Source organism: Apostichopus japonicus, chromosome 8 (assembly GCF_037975245.1).
Source record: "Apostichopus japonicus isolate 1M-3 chromosome 8, ASM3797524v1, whole genome shotgun sequence".
NCBI classification, from domain to species: Eukaryota; Metazoa; Echinodermata; class Holothuroidea; order Aspidochirotida; family Stichopodidae; genus Apostichopus; species Apostichopus japonicus.
Genome location: NC_092568.1, coordinates 1,342,725 through 1,363,689, shown reverse-complemented (window position 1 = coordinate 1,363,689; position 20,965 = coordinate 1,342,725). Strand labels below are relative to the sequence as shown.

General features: G+C 39.0%; 1 protein-coding gene across 1 annotated transcript in view; it reads left to right on the top strand.

Moving 5' to 3' along the window:
* Positions 1-20,965, top strand: part of LOC139971203 (solute carrier organic anion transporter family member 5A1-like) — a 43,475-nt gene that overhangs the window by 11,403 nt on the left and 11,107 nt on the right. Inside the window, exons 3-4 of the mRNA XM_071977468.1 lie at positions 815-1,162; positions 2,407-2,571. Of these exons, the coding sequence (XP_071833569.1) occupies positions 815-1,162; positions 2,407-2,571 (513 nt within the window). The remainder of the gene's footprint in view (positions 1-814; positions 1,163-2,406; positions 2,572-20,965) is intronic.

The window sequence follows — 20,965 nt, the reverse complement described above, 5'->3', positions numbered from 1 at the left end:
ACACACCATACCCGTTTAGATTTTGAACATTTTTAGAATAGTTCTCCTAAATCGACCGTGCATGTCCCAGCTTCCATTGAGGAATCTATATATCTTACTGAATTTTTAGACTATCAGCTTTTATTTCATACTCATCAACATCCAAGTTTGAAAAATTTGTTCGTAATTGAAATCATATCAAAAAGATAAGTCAGTAGGACAATAAAGGAACTTCATCTCGTGGATGTCCACTACTCTAATTGTGGTTTACGATACCAATGATCTCTATACTACCAGTGTGCAACTAGCAATATTGTGCTGAAGTACTTTTTTTTGTACTTAACTGTTATGTAGCACAGGGAGAGGGGTGACCCATAACCTTTGAAAAGGTTTGGTAACATGAAGGGTGTTTTTTTATTTTATGAAACAGTGTTGAAGAATTTTCGAATTGTTAGGTTGTATCCGGCGGACACACATGTTATATTTTGATGTACTCTACACTAGGATGTGTTTGTAATAGTCTGTCTGCCAGTTGGGAGGGGGGGGGGTAATACCCCCAGTGGTATACGTGGTTACACCCCTTCTCTACTAGCTACAGGTAGCAGTCCTGGTTGAGTACTTGCCGAAAGGTGATCATGGCAGCGTGTATATGCGTGTGCGTGTGTATGTACGTTTGTGTGTGGGAAGGTTGAAGGATGGGGACGGATCATTGGTGACCATTTTCAAGATGAAGTCAGTTTAGGGAAGCGACCTTCAGCTCTGTTGAACAGGTCTTCCGGTGTGAAATGATGTACAGTGTTGCAATATTATTATCGATTATACATTTGGTTTACAGGTGCACTTTTTTCGACAATCACCATTGGATCGGCGATGGGGTACGGCATTGCCACTCTGTGCCTCAGTCTGCCAAGTTATTTGATATACACAGATGCTTATCTGCCTACGTCTCCGGATGATCCAAGATGGCTCGGGAACTGGTGGTTAGGGTTTCTCATCATCGGCGTTCTACTTTTCTTCGTCAGCATTCCTCTTTGGTTTTTCCCTCGATTTCCTCGAAAGACATTCGTCGACGAGGAGGAGGAAGATGGAGATTGCAAAAGCGACAGTTCCGATGATTACGTCGAAGCGGTGACTCAGGGATTGAAGTCACTCGAAAGCGAAGCAACCCACGGATTTCTACATGGTAAGACTGATCGATTGACTAATTAATTGATTGCATAATCCTTTGCTGAATTTATCGACTGCTTGCTTAATTGATTGACTGACCGTGAATCACTGATTATTGTGCAATTGATTGAATCGATTGACCAAAGTGTCGATTGAATGGAATATTGCTTGATTGGTTGATGGATTGATCGGTTTCTTAATTGATGAAGTGATTGAAATAATTGACGATCCACTTATTGGCTCCTTGATTGATTGATTGGCTGATTGAAGGATAGGTTGAATCCTTGACTGCTTGGTTGATTAAGCCATTCATTGATTGATCAGTTAATCAAGGAATTGCATGGTTCATTCATCGAATTCATCGATTGAATTGAGCGAACGATCGATTAGTTGACTGACTTGCTTCTTGATTGAGTTCATTCTTGATTCATTCAATCATTACCATTTGTTTGTTAAAGCTTAAGCGCAGGTTAAATATTATTTTGAGAATATTATCCAGTAAACAGGAATTGAAATATTGACAGTTGGATGTAATATTTTGGTGAACTTCATCACTCGACTAGGCCGTATATACTGCCACGAGATTTAAAATGTAAACTTTAAGTCTTTGCCACTTTGACATTTAATGACAATTCTCTGCAAATCCAGTCATTTTGTTTGTCCATTTTATCTCGCATTATCTCTTTGGTCTCCGAAACGTGCAACTTTTGGGCTAAAATAGTTTGTACTGTTTCTGAGTAGGCTGCATTTGACACTTTTAAAGGGTGTGAAGACTCGCGCAAAAAGAAACGTCTAATGCCGGTAATCTAACCTAGTTTCGAATAAGGTGTAACAGAAGTGTTAGACACCACCATCGAACCCAGAAAATACACACACAGCTTGCTACCGTCGGTAATTAGACACTAGTGTACAGTCAATACATACAGCTACGGTCAATACCTACAACACACATTACATAGCAGCGATAGAAAGAGATAATAAGGTAACACGTTTCATTACTGCAGGTCTGCATTTTGTAGCGACAAGAAAAACACTTCACTTGCAAGCAACGGAAAGTTAACTTTTTCAGAGCGCGGCACGCGGTTTGGGGCGAGTCTTCAATGCCTTTAATTGAAAATGGACGATCCTTTGCGTGCCATGTTCATATATTGTGGTTATAGTTATACAAATATGCAATTATTCCATTTCCATTCATTTTTGGTTTTATCTGTATTTTCCTCTTATAGTTTTTGTTTTGAATCGCATTTATTTTGTTTTCAGGTTTAGTTTTATCAGTGGGAAGGATCGTCAGCAATATCACCGTCGTATGTCTTATATTAGCATCCACTGCTATAGCAGGCTTCATCGCCGGATTTCAGTTATTTGGGGCTAAATATATCCAGTACGAATTCTCTTTCGATCCAGACTTTGCTTCCATCCTTTTTGGTAAGTTTATGTCAATTATCCTGTTTTTTTCGAGGGCTGGGGTGGCGGGAGGGGGTGGTGGGGGGGGGGGAGGGCGTGAGTGTACACGAAGATGGAGTTGGTATGGTAATGTTTCATGTAAGACGAAGCGGTATAATTATAATTCATCGCTTAAAAGTGATCGGATCATCCACTGGCACCAAATGTTAGCACAAAACTTGATAGAGCCCATATAAAGTAAACTTTTTGGCTTTGTCGATGGTTCAAATTATTCATTCCACAATGCAGAGAAATTGGTAAGATGATGATGATGATGATGATGATGATGATGATGATGATGATGATGATGATGATGATGATGATGATGATGATGATGATGATGATGATGATGATGATGATGATGATGATGATGATGATGATAATAATGATAGTGATGATGGTGGTGGTAGTGGTGGTGGGTGATGATGATGATGATGATGATGATGATGATGATGATGATGATGATGATGATGATGATGATGATGATGATGATGATAATAATGATAGTGATGATGGTGGTGGTAGTGGTGGTGGGTGATGATGATGATGACGAAAACGATGACGTGACGATGACGACGACGATGACGACGACGATGAAGACGACGATGACGATGATGATGATCCTAGAATCGTTTTAAATGAACTTCCAGACTGTCTGTACAATTGAATTGTAAAGGTTAACTGCGTAATTGAAAGAAAATATTTCGACGGTCTGAGCGTATATGTTTCAAACCTAAAATATATATATGCGAAAACGTAGAACTCCATACGGGCACTATTGTCTTTTTAGCAGAAAAACAACAACAAATTGACTTGACGCTATGCATACGCCTATTTAGAATCTCAAAAGATATAAAAGCAAACTTGACCTAAAACGAGAACGAGAAAGATTCATGAGACATTCAAGTTGATGTCCCTATATGCAGTCATGTATATAGTGAGATTATGAATTACACGAGGTCAAAGGTTAGTTGAGTGTAGAGTTTACAGTGATATTCTCTCAATAGTTAGGAAACTTAACAGTATGGCGTATTTAAAACGCTGTTGTAAATCAGCCGTTTGTAAATATGAGCATGTAATTAGTATCGTACCGTCCGCGTAGGGTAATTCTCAGATCAGTAACCATGTATTTACTGCAGAAAAGTTCGTTGACTGAGTAAGACAATTATCTATCGTAAGTAGACCTATATTGTTCGTTTTCTGGTTCTCTAAATAGACCTGTATTCGGGATCGCCGAAGCGAGAACATCATAAGTAACTACCTGTTGAATCTGCAAAGTTTAATTAAATATCTATGCGTAAGCGACTTATAGCGCCTTTATATTGAAATAACTTGAAATGACTGGTCGGTTTTTTTTTTAGTTTTTTTTTTAAGTTCAACTGTAATGAAGGTTGCTTTGCTCCCTTTTCAATCAATCCAAGTCAATGATGAATTGAAAGTCATAACAGATTTGCATATAATTCAAACTGTGTGAATTATTAAGTCAGACAAGTTCAGGGTGAACCTGCTGCTTTGTATTTCAAGTGATATATATATATATATATATATATATATATATATATATATATATATATATATATATATATATATATATATATATAAATATATATATATATACATATACATATATATATATATATATATATATATATATAGACATAGACATATATATATATATATATATATGTATATATATATATATAGACATATATATATATATATATATATATATATATATATATATATGTATATATAGACATATACATATATATAAGTGATATGATATGATATACGGTAATAGTTACATGTCTTGTCACACCTATACAACAACCGCAGTCTATATAGGCAGAATTTAATTCTCTTCACCAATTGGGTACACGCACGCCGTAATGTTCTTATCTTTGGAATGTACGCCATAGCGTCTAAAATCAACTAAAAATTATCTAAAATGACCTAATAAAATGCTTGATTTAGCATATTATCACTTTTCGTCGCCTTTACTGCTTATGTGTGAACGAGCATATAAGGAGGACTGAAGGTGATATAAATCAATTTAGAAATTCTTTGGTTAAATGTTGATATAACTCCGAGCGAGCAAATGGAAGGGTTGGTCGTAGGTTCAGTATGCTAAAGTTGCTCCTCTTCTAGCTCAAAATCTAAACGGTCATGATATGGAAATTTGCAAGTACCATCATGTCAGGCCATGTAAGACCTACGCTATCATATGGTGGGTATAATGTTTAGGTCCCTAGTGATACACGCCGTATAGCGCGTTCTTTGTGATTTACATTAACTGTGCCTTATCTCAGGCTCTTCAATTAACTTTGAGCAATTCTTCCAAAGCCTGTATGATTATTGTGCTGTGTGTGTTTTCTCTACCCACCATAACAACAATTACGGTAAGTAAGCATTCTCCTCAGAATTTCATAATTGACTCAATTAAGCCATGCGGGTCTTCCAGAGCTAACGCAGAATCACGTACCATTACGTATAGACGATAACTTCTATGCTATTTCACACAGAAACGAAATACTGAAGTAAATAGCACAACTCACACCCCCCTCCCCCCCAAAAAAAACCAGAACAATACGCCATTCTATATAGTTACCACGTGTAACGTGGTACACCCACTTTGTATTGCTTACATCAGACACGGATATGCCTTAACAATCTCTTTTGCAGAATCATCCAAAACAGTATATAGTTATCATAGACGAGGTTAGAGCATGCAGTTGTTATGGATATAACAACTCCCTGGTTAGAGTGTGCAAAATCAGCCTATGTGTCACAAAACCTACTATTGAACAAAATCCACACACAGGCTTTCATATAGGGATATACACTGTATGGATATTACAGACGTTAGGTATAGGCCTATATACCGTGCAAAGTTCCATTGTCGTATTTGGTCAGTATATGATATTATGATGTATACAGCACGTCATATAATCTTGTAAAGCTAGGCTGATTTAATTGTTATTATTATCATCATAATCATCATCATCGTCGTCCGACCTCCTCCTCCTCATCATCATCATCATCCTCCTCATCATCATCATAAAATAATAAAATAATAATACAATAATAATAAATAAAGTAATTATTATTAAATAATAATAAATAAAGTGCGAAACCAAAACATGCTCAAGAGCACTGTACAAAAGAACCACTACCTGGAATATAAAATTATCAAACTTAAAAAACCTAAAAGTAATAACGACAGCAATAAAAGTAAAAAATGATATAAGACAGGGTTATAAAACACGATAAAGAACATAAAAATAAAAATATACACAAAAATCATCATCATCATCATCATTATTATTATTAATATGGCACATTGCCTTTCTGCCTATATGGTTAAATATCCTATGACAAGAAGGCTCTGTAAATACAAACAACTCTCCAAAGAATTGCAGATAATCAAGTTTTCCTGACAAGAGTCCGCGTGCCGCATTAGTACGGGTTTGAACTTTTGTCCCCGGCGGCCATATACTTTGCCCGCTCTATCATGTATCTGCCATACAGGTTTTACAGGTCCAGTACTCAGTGATTTCAGCTAATATATATAGGTCAAAAATTGTTAGAAAAGTCACAAAAGGACATTAGGGCAACACAGTTAGTCATCGATGAAGGTGTGAATTAATGCACGAAGCTGAGAACGTGATATGTTTAATCTTTGCTGTGTAAGGTGTGATATTATTGAAGGTGTGATACTTGATAGTGCCCATGAGCCGGGAATCCCCTTCTACAGAAAACCACAGACGTAAGTGAAGTATAATAATATACATAGCCTGTATACTATCACTGTTGATCATGAAATGGTTACACCGTAACGCTGCTTTCATATATGCATTTGCAACACCCACCTGAAGTTAGCAGGATATTCTGCTAGCAGGATATTCTGTGTACAAAGTCAACGTGGAAATTTGGGAGTTGCAGCGTGTACAAAGTCAATGAGAAAACTTTTGTTGCCAGGGTGACCAGCGACATGTGACAAATAAACGCTAGATTTGCAAAAATAAAACCACAGAAAACACTAACTTGTGTACTGTTTCAAATAATACGTAGCACTGATTCATATGATGGGTGGTCAAGTGATCATTTTTAATAACAAGTTATAACGGTTTATCATGAAATTATCATGGCTAATTAGAGTCAAATTGCATAAGCTTAACATATTTATGCCGCACCAAACATACTAGAATTTGATAGATACGACCACTGGCTTCGTAGCAGGAAACATTTTGACCCCCTCATTGCCGTCCGTATCCCCAAAGAGGGCCCTATTCTCTCGATAGTCGTAATATCAGTATTGTACTAAGACTGGCTAATTATAGTCAAATTGCATAAACTGAACATATTTATGCCGGACCAAACATACTGGATTTTCATAGATACGACCCCTGGCTCCCTAACAGAATACATTTTGACCCCCTCATTGCCGTCCGTATTCCCATAAAAGGGCCCTATTCTCTCGATAGTCGTAATATGAGTATTGTACTAAGACTGGCTAATTATAGTCAAATTGCATAGACTGAACATATTTATGCCGGACCAAACATACTGGGTTTCCATAGATACGACTCCTGGCTCCCTGACAGGATACATTTTGACACTCCCATTGCCGTCCGTATCCCCAAAGAGGGCCCTATTCTCTCGATAGTCGTTATATCAGTATTGTACTAAGACTGGCTAATTAGAGTCAAATTGCATAAGCTTACCATATTTATGCCGCACCAAACATACTAGAATTTGATAGATACGACCACTGGCTTCGTAGCAGGAAACATTTTGACCCCCTCATTGCCGTCCGTATCCCCAAAGAGGGCCCTATTCTCTCGATAGTCGTAATATCAGTATAGTACTAAGACTGTCTAATTACAGTCAAATTGCATAAACTGAACATATTTATGCCGGACCAAACATACTGGGTTTTGGTAGATACGACCCCTGGCTCCCTGACAGGATACATTTTGACACTCCCATTGCCGTCCGTATCCCCAAAGAGGGCCCTATTCTCTCGATAGTCGTAATATCAGTATTGTACTAAGACTGGCTAATTATAGTCAAATTGCATAAACTGAACATATTTATGCCGGACCAAACATACTGGATTTTCATAGATACGACCCCTGGCTCCCTAACAGAATACATTTTGACCCCCTCATTGCCGTCCGTATTCCCATAAAAGGGCCCTATTCTCTCGATAGTCGTAATATGAGTATTGTACTAAGACTGGCTAATTATAGTCAAATTGCATAGACTGAACATATTTATGCCGGACCAAACATACTGGGTTTTGGTAGATACGACCCCTGGCTCCCTGACAGGATACATTTTGACACTCCCATTGCCGTCCGTATCCCCAAAGAGGGCCCTATTCTCTCGATAGTCGTAATATCAGTATTGTACTAAGACTGGCTAATTATAGTCAAATTGCATAAACTGAACATATTTATGCCGGACCAAACATACTAAATTTTCATAGATACGACCCCTGGCTCCCTAACAGAATACATTTTGACCCCCTCATTGCCGTCCATATTCCCATAAAAGGGCCCTATTCTCTCGATAGTCGTAATATGAGTATTGTACTAAGACTGGCTAATTATAGTCAAATTGCATAGACTGAACATATTTATGCCGGACCAAACATACTGGGTTTTGGTAGATACGACCCCTGGCTCCCTGACAGGATACATTTTGACACTCCCATTGCCGTCCGTATCCCCAAAGAGGGCCCTATTCTCTCGATAGTCGTAATATCAGTATTGTACTAAGACTGGCTAATTATAGTCAAATTGCATAAACTGAACATATTTATGCCGGACCAAACATACTGGATTTTCATAGATACGACCCCTGGCTCCCTAACAGAATACATTTTGACCCCCTCATTGCCGTCCATATTCCCATAAAAGGGCCCTATTCTCTCGATAGTCGTAATATGAGTATTGTACTAAGACTGGCTAATTATAGTCAAATTGCATAGACTGAACATATTTATGCCGGACCAAACATACTGGATTTTCATAGATACAACCTCTGGCACCCTAACAGAATACATTTTGACCCCCTCATTGCCGTCCGTATCCCCAAAGAGGGCCTTATTCTCTCGATAGTCGTAATATCAATATTGTACTAAGACCGGCTATTTACAGTAAAATTGCATTAACTGAACATATTTATGCCGGACCAAACATACTGGATTTTCATAGATACTCTCCATGGCCCCGTATCAGGAATGATTTCGACCCCCTCATTGCCGTCCGTATCCCTAAAGAGGGCCCTATTCTCTCGATAGTCGTAATATCAGTATTGTAATAAGACTGGCTAATTATAGTCAAATTGCATAGACTGAACATATTTATGCCGGACCAAACATACTGGATTTTCATAGATACGACCCCTGGCTCCCTAAGAGGATACATTTTGACCCCCTCATTGCCGTCCGTATCCCCAAAAAGGGCCCTATTCTCTCGATAGTCGAAATATCAGTATAGTACTAAGACTGGCTAATTACAGTAAAATTGTATAACTGTACATATTTATGCCGGACCAAACATACTGGGTTTTGGTAGATACGACCCCTGGCTCCCTGACAGGATACATTTTGACACTCCCATTGCCGTCCGTATCCCCAAAGAGGGCCCTATTCTCTCGATAGTCGTAATATCAGTATTGTACTAAGACTGGCTAATTATAGTCAAATTGCATAAACTGAACATATTTATGCCGGACCAAACATACTGGATTTTCATAGATACGACCCCTGGCTCCCTAACAGAATACATTTTGACCCCCTCATTGCCGTCCATATTCCCATAAAAGGGCCCTATTCTCTCGATAGTCGTAATATGAGTATTGTACTAAGACTGGCTAATTATAGTCAAATTGCATAGACTGAACATATTTATGCCGGACCAAACATACTGGATTTTCATAGATACAACCTCTGGCACCCTAACAGAATACATTTTGACCCCCTCATTGCCGTCCGTATCCCCAAAGAGGGCCTTATTCTCTCGATAGTCGTAATATCAATATTGTACTAAGACCGGCTATTTACAGTAAAATTGCATTAACTGAACATATTTATGCCGGACCAAACATACTGGATTTTCATAGATACTCTCCATGGCCCCGTATCAGGAATGATTTCGACCCCCTCATTGCCGTCCGTATCCCTAAAGAGGGCCCTATTCTCTCGATAGTCGTAATATCAGTATTGTAATAAGACTGGCTAATTATAGTCAAATTGCATAGACTGAACATATTTATGCCGGACCAAACATACTGGATTTTCATAGATACGACCCCTGGCTCCCTAAGAGGATACATTTTGACCCCCTCATTGCCGTCCGTATCCCCATAAAAGGGCCCTATTTTCTCGATAGTCGTAATATGAGTATTGTACTAAGATTGGCTAATTACAGTCAAATTGCATAGATTGAACATATTTATGCCGGACCAAACGTACTGGATTTTCATAGATACGACCCCTGGCTCCCTAACAGAATACATTTTGACCCCCTCATTGCCGTCCGTATGCCCATAAAAGGGCCCTATTTTCTCGATAGTCGTAATATGAGTATTGTACTAAGATTGGCTAATTACAGTCAAATTGCATAGACTGAACATATTTATGCCGGACCAAACATACTGGATTTTCATAGATACTCTACATGGCCCCGTATCAGGAATGATTTCGACCCCCTCATTGCCGTCCGTATCCCCCAAAAGGGCCCTATTCTTTCGATAGTCGTAATATCAGTAAGTACTAAGACTGGCTAATTACAGTCAAATTGCATTAAATGAACATATCTATGCCGGACCAAACATACTGGATTTTCATAGATACTTTCCATGGCCCCGTATCAGGAATTATTTCGACCCCCCGCCCCATTGCCGTCCGTATCCCCAAAGAGGGCCCTAATCTCTCGATAGTCGTAATTTCAGTATAGTACTAATACTGGTGTAATGTCCATGATATACAATGTGCTACCCCTTTAAGTAACTGCAGCTAGGCTCATTTATAATCTGTGGTCTCGTTGCTGTGGCCTTTTGACCTCTCTCCCTCCAGTAGTCATACTCTTATCTTTATACTTAAACAATGTATGATTCACCCTGTTTGTTCTCACTGTATTAAATTCATGTACATATTATTATTAAGAAGTAGAACTGATTTAGAAATAGAACCAACAAGTCGAATACAATATACTGTCAGTGCATTTTTTTGGAGTAGAGAACTTTACAACTCGCAAATTACGGTCAAATTGCATAACCTTAACATATTTATGCCGGACCAAATATTTGCACAATGCTGGATCAAACTGCTCCAACGTTTAATACAGGGGATTTTGAAATGCAGCGTTTGGTCAAGACAAATTGGTGAAAACGCGGAATACCATGTCCCCACCACTGAAAAAGTTGATGGGGACGCGTCCCGCTGTCCCCACCAGGATCTGCGCCCATGTATATAACACCCGTGCATATATTAGCACCCAACAAAGATTGGCTAATTGTTAAAGTCTGCATGCAGGTGCATCGCTGGAACATTTTCTATGGGTGTAGGGTATCATTTTGCCGACTGAACTTGAGTTATGTGCCGACAATCCGACAATGCGCGAATCGCCAACAGAGCGCGAAGCGCGACGTCGACAACGTGGGTGCTGGATTCGGTTCTATCACCACTGGTGGAGTTCCTGGGCGATTAGGATGATTAGTTCCTTAAAGAGGATTCCTTATTATAGGCGGTTACAACTGTTGAATCTCACCACACTGGAGCTTAGGAGGTTACGTGGGGACTTGATCCAGGTTTTCAAGATTGTGTATGGTTTCGACAATTTATCCTTTACCGACTTTTTCATGTTTGCTAACAGTAGTTGTACTAGAGGTCATTGTCTTAAACTCCAAAAGTCGCATAGTAGGATTAATATTCGGCATAATTTTTTTTCTAATAGGGTTGTGAATGAGTGGAATGGTTTGCCTGAGAAAGTTGTACTTGCAAGTATAGTGTCAATGGGTTTAAGAATGCTTTGGACAAGCACTTTAAGCATTGTAATCGGGTCTGAGTGTTTGTGTCTTCAGTTTTTTTTCCTCTCTCTATAGGGTCCTTGATGGGGACTTAAGTGTCCCTCCTGATCCTTTTTTCTACTAAACTAAACTAAACTAACCAACTAGAATAAGTAAACACAACAAGCACCGTGGTCGAAGGTGAACACATTTAAATCCTGACTGTGGTCTAGGGAGCATACTACTAATAACATCACTAACATCATAATGTAATAATATGATAATATAATATAATAATTATAGTTTCCTAATTGCATGATAGACAAAATAATATCAACGTATTGTAGCGGGAAAATAAATGTTAATGTTATTTATAAGGTTAAGGCTACGCGTAGCTAAAAAATTACTCAAGTACCGTATACGTAGTGTAAGCACTGACATGTGGAGAGAGTGTAGTCGGCAGTTCAAATGGTCATTGAAGGCCGGTTATTGGGCGTATATGCGTACAAGTTGACTTTGTTTGTGGTCACTCGTAGACAAATTCGGATCGAACCGCTGTTTTAGAAAGAGGTACTGGCAACATTTGGGAGCACTCATCCAGATGGGCCCGTGGAAAATGTGTGTCCGGCATGACGTAACTGGAAATTATAATGCAACCAAAGGTATAGCTTACCAAGTGGTGGCCAAGGGCATGTCCCTACTAGATGCTCACAGCAACCTCGCTACTTTAAAGGGTTTTACGTCGTACAATAAAACATAGTGATATGATGTTACTGGTTTATGGCCCGGTTGTTAATTATGCCAAATAATTATAAGTAGTTAAATAGTAGCAATTAAATATAAGTAGTTTTTTTTATCCTACATACTACATGCGTGTCGTTAACTGTGTACATATTGAAGTATATCATGTAGTATAGACAATTACATCCGACCTAGCTTATAAATGTTGCGATAGTATCGTGTATTTGGACCAATTTATTTATGTATTATAGACCATTGGCCCAGATAGTATGAAACAACAAAACTTCGTGAGCATATACTGGTACTCCAAGGTTTAACTTATGAGGTCTTTATTAAACCTATGGTAGTTTTTACTGAAAATCAAGGTAAGCCATTTCGACAAATCATCATAAATTGCCAATCACAATGTAAGTAAGTACTCAGAACTTCAGATCCATAACCAGAAAGAAGAGGTCAAAATAAAGGAAACGAATCCTCATTATTTTTTAAAATTTATTTTATGCACAGATCTGGCTTGCTCTTAAAAATTGGTCCCGTTTGGCGTTTACATGACCCTCTAAACCAATTTATGCTGAATAGCAATACTGCACGATTTTGAGTTTTCTATAATACTAAAGATCTTAAATGAAGTCATAGTGTATTTCCAATGTGTTCCCAAATGATCACCAAGGCAGTTATATTTTGTTCAACGTTGACTGTTAGCACCTATTGAGCTATACCCAATTCCATTATAAAGTACGTTAGGGCAAATAATATAGTGAGGCGGTGCAATTAAAATGAGACCATATCTGCCTATAGCATCTACCACGACGAGATGAATTTTATGTTACCATATCCCTGACCTTAAATAGCACCCGTTCAATGTCCCACCGTTGGGCTCCACGAAAGTTACTTAAGTTAATAAGATAAATGGATGAATAAACAATACAAAGAGATATATTACTTGTATGTTTGTTTCTCACATTTTTTTAATCGGTGTCGAAGGCGAACTGGCGAAAGGAATCTATGTAGTCATGATTGTATGTGTGTGCGTGTGTATGTCTGTGACGCTGCTTCTAAACACGATAAGTAAAGAACGCAAATGTCTACAATACCTGACATGTATGTTGCCCATATTGTTCTTAGTGCTGTTCCAAGGTCATTTGGGGTCAACAGATTCAAACAATGAAAACCTTGTAAACACGTGAACTTGATAAGACAAGGTCATTAGAGGCTCATATTTGGTATGTAAGTTATGAAAAATTTGGATGTAATCGGCAGCCGCTCTTAAGTTAGATTTATACTATTATAACCATCTTGGAAAGAATGGAGCCTTCTTTAGGGATATAGACGGCAATGAGGGGGTTGAGTTGTTCCGTATAGGGGGCTATAGGGGTCATATCTATCAAACTCCATTATATTGGCTCCGGCATAAATATGTGCAGGCTATTCCATTTGGCTGTAATCGGCCGCCAATCTTAGACTTTTACTTATATTACCACTATCGAGACAAAAGGGCCTTCTTTGGGAATACACACGGCAATGATGGGGTAAAGATATGTCCTGATACGGGGCCAGGGGTCGCATCTACAAAAATCCAGTATGTTTTGTCCGGCATAAATATGTTGAGGTTATGCAATTTGGCTGTAATCGGCCGCTAATCTTAGAGTAAAACTAATATTACCAATATCGATAGAATAGGGCCCTCTTTGGGCATACGGACGGCAATGAGGGGGGTCAAAATCATTCCTGATACGGGGCCATGGAGAGTATCAATGAAAATCAAGTATGTTTGGTCCGGCATAAATATGTTCAGTCTATGCAATTTGACTGTAATTAGCCAGTCTTAGTACAATACTGATATTACGACTATCGAGAGAATAAGGCCCTCTTTGGGCATACGGACGGCAATGAGGGGGGTCAAAATCATTCCTGATACGGGGCCATGGAGAGTATCAATGAAAATCCACTATGTTTGGTCCGGCATAAATATATTCAGTCTATGCAATTTGACTGTAATTAGACAGTCTTAGTACAATACTCATATTACGACTATCGAGAGAATAGGGCCCTCTTTGGGCATACGGACGGCAATGAGGGGGTCACAATGTATTATGTCAGGGAGCCAGAGGCGTATCTATGAAAATCCACTATGTTTGGTCCGGCATAAATATGTTCGGTCTATGCAATTTTACTGTAATTAGACAGTCTTAGTACAATACTCATATTACGACTATCGAGAGAATAGGGCCCTTTTATGGGGATACGGACGGCACTGAGGGGGTCAAAATATATTCTGTTAGGGAGCCAGAGGCCGTATCTATGAAAATCCAGTATGTTTGGTCCGGCATAAAAATGTTCAGTCTATGCAATTTGACTGTAATTAGCCAGTCTTAGTACAATACTGATATTACGACTATCGAGAGAATAGGGCCCTCTTTGGGCATACGGACGGCAATGAGGGGGTCAAAATCATTCCTGATACGGGGCCATGGAGAGTATCAATGAAAATCAAGTATGTTTGGTCCGGCATAAATATGTTCAGTCTATGCAATTTACTGTAGTTAGCCAGTCTTTGTACTATACTGATATTTCGACTATCGAGAGAATAGGGCCCTTTTATGGGCATACGGACGGCAATGAGGGGGTCAAAATGTATTCTGTTAGGGAGCCAGAGGCCGTATCTATGAAAATCCACTATGTTTGGTCCGGCATAAATGTGTTCAGTCTATGCAATTTGACTGTAATTAGCCAGTCTTAGTACAATACTGATATTACGACTATCGAGAGAATAGGGCCCTCTTTAGGGATACGGACGGCAATGAGGGGGTCAAAATGTATCCTGTTAGGGAGCCAGGGGTCGTATCTATCAAAATCCACTATGTTTGGTCCGGCATAAAAATGTTCAGTCTATGCAATTTGACTGTAATTAGCCAGTCTTATTACAATACTGATATTACGACTATCGAGAGAATAGGGCCCTCTTTGGGCATACGGATGGCAATGAGGTGGTCAAAATCATTCCTGATACGGGGCCATGGAGAGTATCAATGAAAATCAAGTATGTTTGGTCCGGCATAAATATGTTCAGTCTATGCAATTTACTGTAGTTAGCCAGTCTTTGTACTATACTTATAATTCGACTATCGAGAGAATAGGGCCCTTTTATGGGGATACGGACGGCAATGAGGGGTCAAAATATATTCTGTTAGGGAGCCAGAGGCCGTATCTATGAAAATCCAGTATGTTTGGTCCGGCATAAAAATGTTCAGTCTATGCAATTTGACTGTAATTAGCCAGTCTTAGTACAATACTGATATATCAACTATAGAGAGAAGAGGGCCCTTTTATGGGGATACGGACGGCAATGAGGGGGTCAAAATGTATTCTGTTAGGGAGCCAGAGGTCGTATCTATGAAAATCCAGTATGTTTGGTCCGGCATAAATATGTTCAGTCTATGCAATTTGACTGTAATTAGACAGTCTTAGTACAATACTCATATTACGACTATCGAGAGAATAGGGCCCTTTTATGGGGATACGGACGGCAATGAGGGGGTCAAAATATATTCTGTTAGGGAGCCAGAGGCCGTATCTATGAAAATCCAGTATGTTTGGTCCGGCATAAATATGTTCAGTCTATGCAATTTGACTGTAATTAGACAGTCTTAGTACAATACTCATATTACGACTATCGAGAGAATAGGGCCCTCTTTGGGCATACGGACGGCAATGAGGGGGTCACAATGTATTCTGTTAGGGAGCCAGGGGCCGTATCTATGAAAATCCAGTATGTTTGGTCCGGCATAAATATGTTCAGTCTATGCAATTTGACTGTAATTAGACAGTCTTAGTACAATACTCATATTACGACTATCGAGAGAATAGGGCCCTCTTTGGGCATACGGACGGCAATGAGGGGGTCACAATGTATTATGTTAGGGAGCCAGAGGTCGTATCTATGAAAATCCAGTATGTTTGGTCCGGCATAAATATGTTCAGTCTATGCAATTTGACTGTAATTAGACAGTCTTAGTACAATACTCATATTACGACTATCGAGAGAATAGGGCCCTCTTTGGGCATACGGACGGCAATGAGGGGGTCACAATGTATTATGTTAGGGAGCCAGAGGTCGTATCTATGAAAATCCACTATGTTTGGTCCGGCATAAATATGTTCGGTCTATGCAATTTTACTGTAATTAGACAGTCTTAGTACAATACTCATATTACGACTATCGAGAGAATAGGGCCCTTTTATGGGGATACGGACGGCACTGAGGGGGTCAAAATATATTCTGTTAGGGAGCCAGAGGCCGTATCTATGAAAATCCAGTATGTTTGGTCCGGCATAAAAATGTTCAGTCTATGCAATTTGACTGTAATTAGCCAGTCTTAGTACAATACTGATATTACGACTATCGAGAGAATAGGGCCCTCTTTGGGCATACGGACGGCAATGAGGGGGTCACAATGTATTATGTTAGGGAGCCAGAGGTCGTATCTATGAAAATCCACTATGTTTGGTCCGGCATAAATATGTTCGGTCTATGCAATTTTACTGTAATTAGACAGTCTTAGTACAATACTCATATTACGACTATCGAGAGAATAGGGCCCTTTTATGGGGATACGGACGGCAATGAGGGGGTCAAAATATATTCTGTTAGGGAGCTAGAGGCCGTATCTATGAAAATCCAGTATGTTTGGTCCGGCATAAAAATGTTCAGTCTATGCAATTTGACTGTAATTAGCCAGTCTTAGTACAATACTGATATTACGACTATCGAGAGAATAGGGCCCTCTTTGGGCATACGGACGGCAATGAGGGGGTCAAAATCATTCCTGATACGGGGCCATGGAGAGTATCAATGAAAATCAAGTATGTTTGGTCCGGCATAAATATGTTCAGTCTATGCAATTTACTGTAGTTAGCCAGTCTTTGTACTATACTGATATTTCGACTATCGAGAGAATAGGGCCCTTTTATGGGCATACGGACGGCAATGAGGGGGTCAAAATGTATTCTGTTAGGGAGCCAGAGGCCGTATCTATGAAAATCCACTATGTTTGGTCCGGCATAAATGTGTTCAGTCTATGCAATTTGACTGTAATTAGCCAGTCTTAGTACAATACTCATATTACGACTATCGAGAGAATAGGGCCCTCTTTAGGGATACGGACGGCAATGAGGGGGTCAAAATGTATCCTGTTAGGGAGCCAGGGGTCGTATCTATGAAAATCCAGTATGTTTGGTCCGGCATAAAAATGTTCAGTCTATGCAATTTGACTGTAATTAGCCAGTATTATTACAATATTGATATTACGACTATCGAGAGAATAGGGCCCTCTTTGGGCATACGGATGGCAATGAGGTGGTCAAAATCATTCCTGATACGGGGCCATGGAGAGTATCAATGAAAATCAAGTATGTTTGGTCCGGCATAAATATGTTCAGTCTATGCAATTTACTGTAGTTAGCCAGTCTTTGTACTATACTTATAATTCGACTATCGAGAGAATAGGGCCCTTTTATGGGCATACGGACGGCAATGAGGGGGTCACAATGTATTCTGTTAGGGAGCCAGAGGTCGTATCTATGAAAATCCAGTATGTTTGGTCCGGCATAAATATGTTCAGTCTATGCAATTTGACTGTAATTAGACAGTCTTAGTACTATACTCATATTACGACTATCGAGAGAATAGGGCCCTCTTTGGGGATACGGGCGGCAATGAGGGGGTCAAAATATATTCTGTTAGGGAGCTAGAGGTCGTATCTATGAAAATCCAGTATGATTGGTCCGGCATAAATGTGTTCAGTCTATGCAATTTGACTGTAGTTAGCCAGTCTTTGTACTATACTGATATTACGACTATCGATAGAAAAGGGCCCTTTTATGGGGATACGGGCGGCAATGAGGGGGTCAAAATATATTCTGTTGGGGAGCTAGAGGTCGTATCTATGAAAATCAAGTATGTTTGGTCCGGCATAAATATGTTCAGTTTATGCAATTTGACTTTAATTAGACAGTCTTAGTACAATACTGATATTACGACTATCCAGAGAATAGGGCCCTCTTTGGGCATAAGGACGGCAATGAGAGGGTGAAGATGTGTCCTGATACGGGGCCAGGGGTCGCATCTACAAAAATCCAGTATGTTTTGTCCGGCATAAATATGTTTAGGTTATGCAATTTGGCTGTAATCGGCCATGTATGCATACACAAAGGTTCAATTACCTAAAAATATATTAAATACAAATTTGGCCTTTTTTTTTGGTCCCAATTTGACCGACAATGTATCCGGAAAACTGGCAACCCTGCTTCAACCAAATATCCTGCTAGCAGAATATCCTGCTAACTTCAGGTGGGTATTTGCAACGCAACATTTCCACCACTCCATAGATAATTATACGCGTGGACACCAGGGACGTAGCCAGGGGGTGCAGGGGAGCGACGAAAAAAATGTTAAAACTGTTGTTTTTTTAGCATGGTTATTTGTCAGTGCTCTTTTGATCTTGAATACTCGTCAGCTCCGTTAACTCGATTATAATCGTAGTAACATTCAGGTTAGCCTATTACAGGCCTACAGTTGGCCACTGCGTTATAAAATATATATTGCCTACCTAACCGCACTCGATGGAGTGTCACGAACCGTATGCACAACGACGTCTATGGCAAGCCACGTGGGACAAACACTGCATAATATATCCGCGTATTAATTGGAATTTATACGCGTATTAATTCGAATATATACGCGTATATATTATTAGCCAATCATATGGCTTAAAAATGTCCGCGTATTAATTCGAATATATACACGTATTAATTCGAATATATACACGTATTAATTCGAATATATACACGTATTAAGTCGAATATATACACGTATTAATTCGAATATATGCACGTATTAAATAAAATACATATGGGGATTAAATCCAATATATGCACGGATTAATTAGAATATACACGAAAAAACATTTTCCGCTCTTGCTGTGTACATGTACCAAAGATAAATGTTTTGGCGGGCTCGCGAGATCGCTTCAAAACGCGAAACTTTACACATGTAGGCTATACAACACATGTATATTCGAATTAATACGCGTATATATTCGAATTAATACGCGGATATATTATGCAGTGTTTGTCCCACATGGCTTGCCATAGACGTCGACAACGTTCGTTCTCATCCTTTCTATGATTCGTCCTAAGTTGTTGCACGAACAGCATGTTATGAAGCTAAGCTAGCATTCGTACGTGATATGCACTTCCTATAAATAATTATTACACTGCTAATACACTGCGATAACGATATTTGTTTTTAGGCCACTGCACATCTGGCTGTCTTACAAAATATGAAAGTTTATATTGTATATCAGTTAAGTTCGTCAAATATATTAAAGTCCAGACTTTGGACAATACACAAGAATCATCCTACTGGAAAAATTGTAAAAGAGCGCTTGGTTTGTCTTTCTGATATAATATGTAACAGAACATGTAAAAGAATTCAAACAGGAAACAAAATCTGCTGATAATATGATATCATATAAAAATGATGAAACTAGCAAAAAATTGCACCAGATCGCATCCAAGGACCTTCAATTGTTCAAAAATATCTCAAAGGGGAGGGGAACACCACTCCCCTCAGACCCCTCCTCCCATATCAATCGCAAAATGTGCTCCCCCACCCCTCCTCTCAAATTCCTGGCTACGGTGGACACAAATTCCACACCGTATATTTTCGGCCATACGTCGATATATTCTACATGCCTAATCCGTTACATTACAATAATATTACATAAACGCTAGCTTGCAGAGGCCCGCAACCGTCAATTGGCCTATACAGGCCAAACCTAATGTGCATGTATATATGAAACTATTGGATGAAGTTATCACATCAGTGTCCGAATTAACCGAACGGATTGCAAAATTGACAGGTTCGTTTGTAACTATAATTATGATGGAGAGATCTCTTCAAACACTTTCCAAACGTTCTCATCATTTCTTTTAAGCGCATTAAACTTCTGCGACACTGTACTACGAGTTGGCACAATGTTATCATATCCCAGCCGATTATCCAGTAATTATATCCATACAAGACATACGGCGTAAAATATACGTATATACGTATATGATGTAAACAAAATTCAACGGCAAAATTGTTTGCGGTAAAATATTTTCGCAACTATAATTTTATTGAATAAATTAGGGCTCAACTGTACCATACATACGTGCGCCGGAAGCATGATAACACAATTCCTGAGGAAATCAGAGATAAGAAGGGGATATCATCGCTACATATATATAGGCCAATACGTGTATCATACTACAGCTTATATACCCTGTATACTCCAATGATAATCCAGTGAGACACTACTAATAATAGAATGTGCAACATACAATAACAACAAAACACTTGGAAAAGTATCATGTTCCATTTTCGAATTTATACCTGCTGTGAGTATACCGCCCGTCTTTCAATGTTGTGAAAGGAACTGGTTTAATAACGCAGGTTGACACACTATAAGCCTGTTCTTGCAAATCTCCACTGGTCATATTTGCACAAAAAAACAAAAGAAGACATTTCACTTCATTTCGCTAAATCCAAGGTACCATGTCTGTAAATTTGATA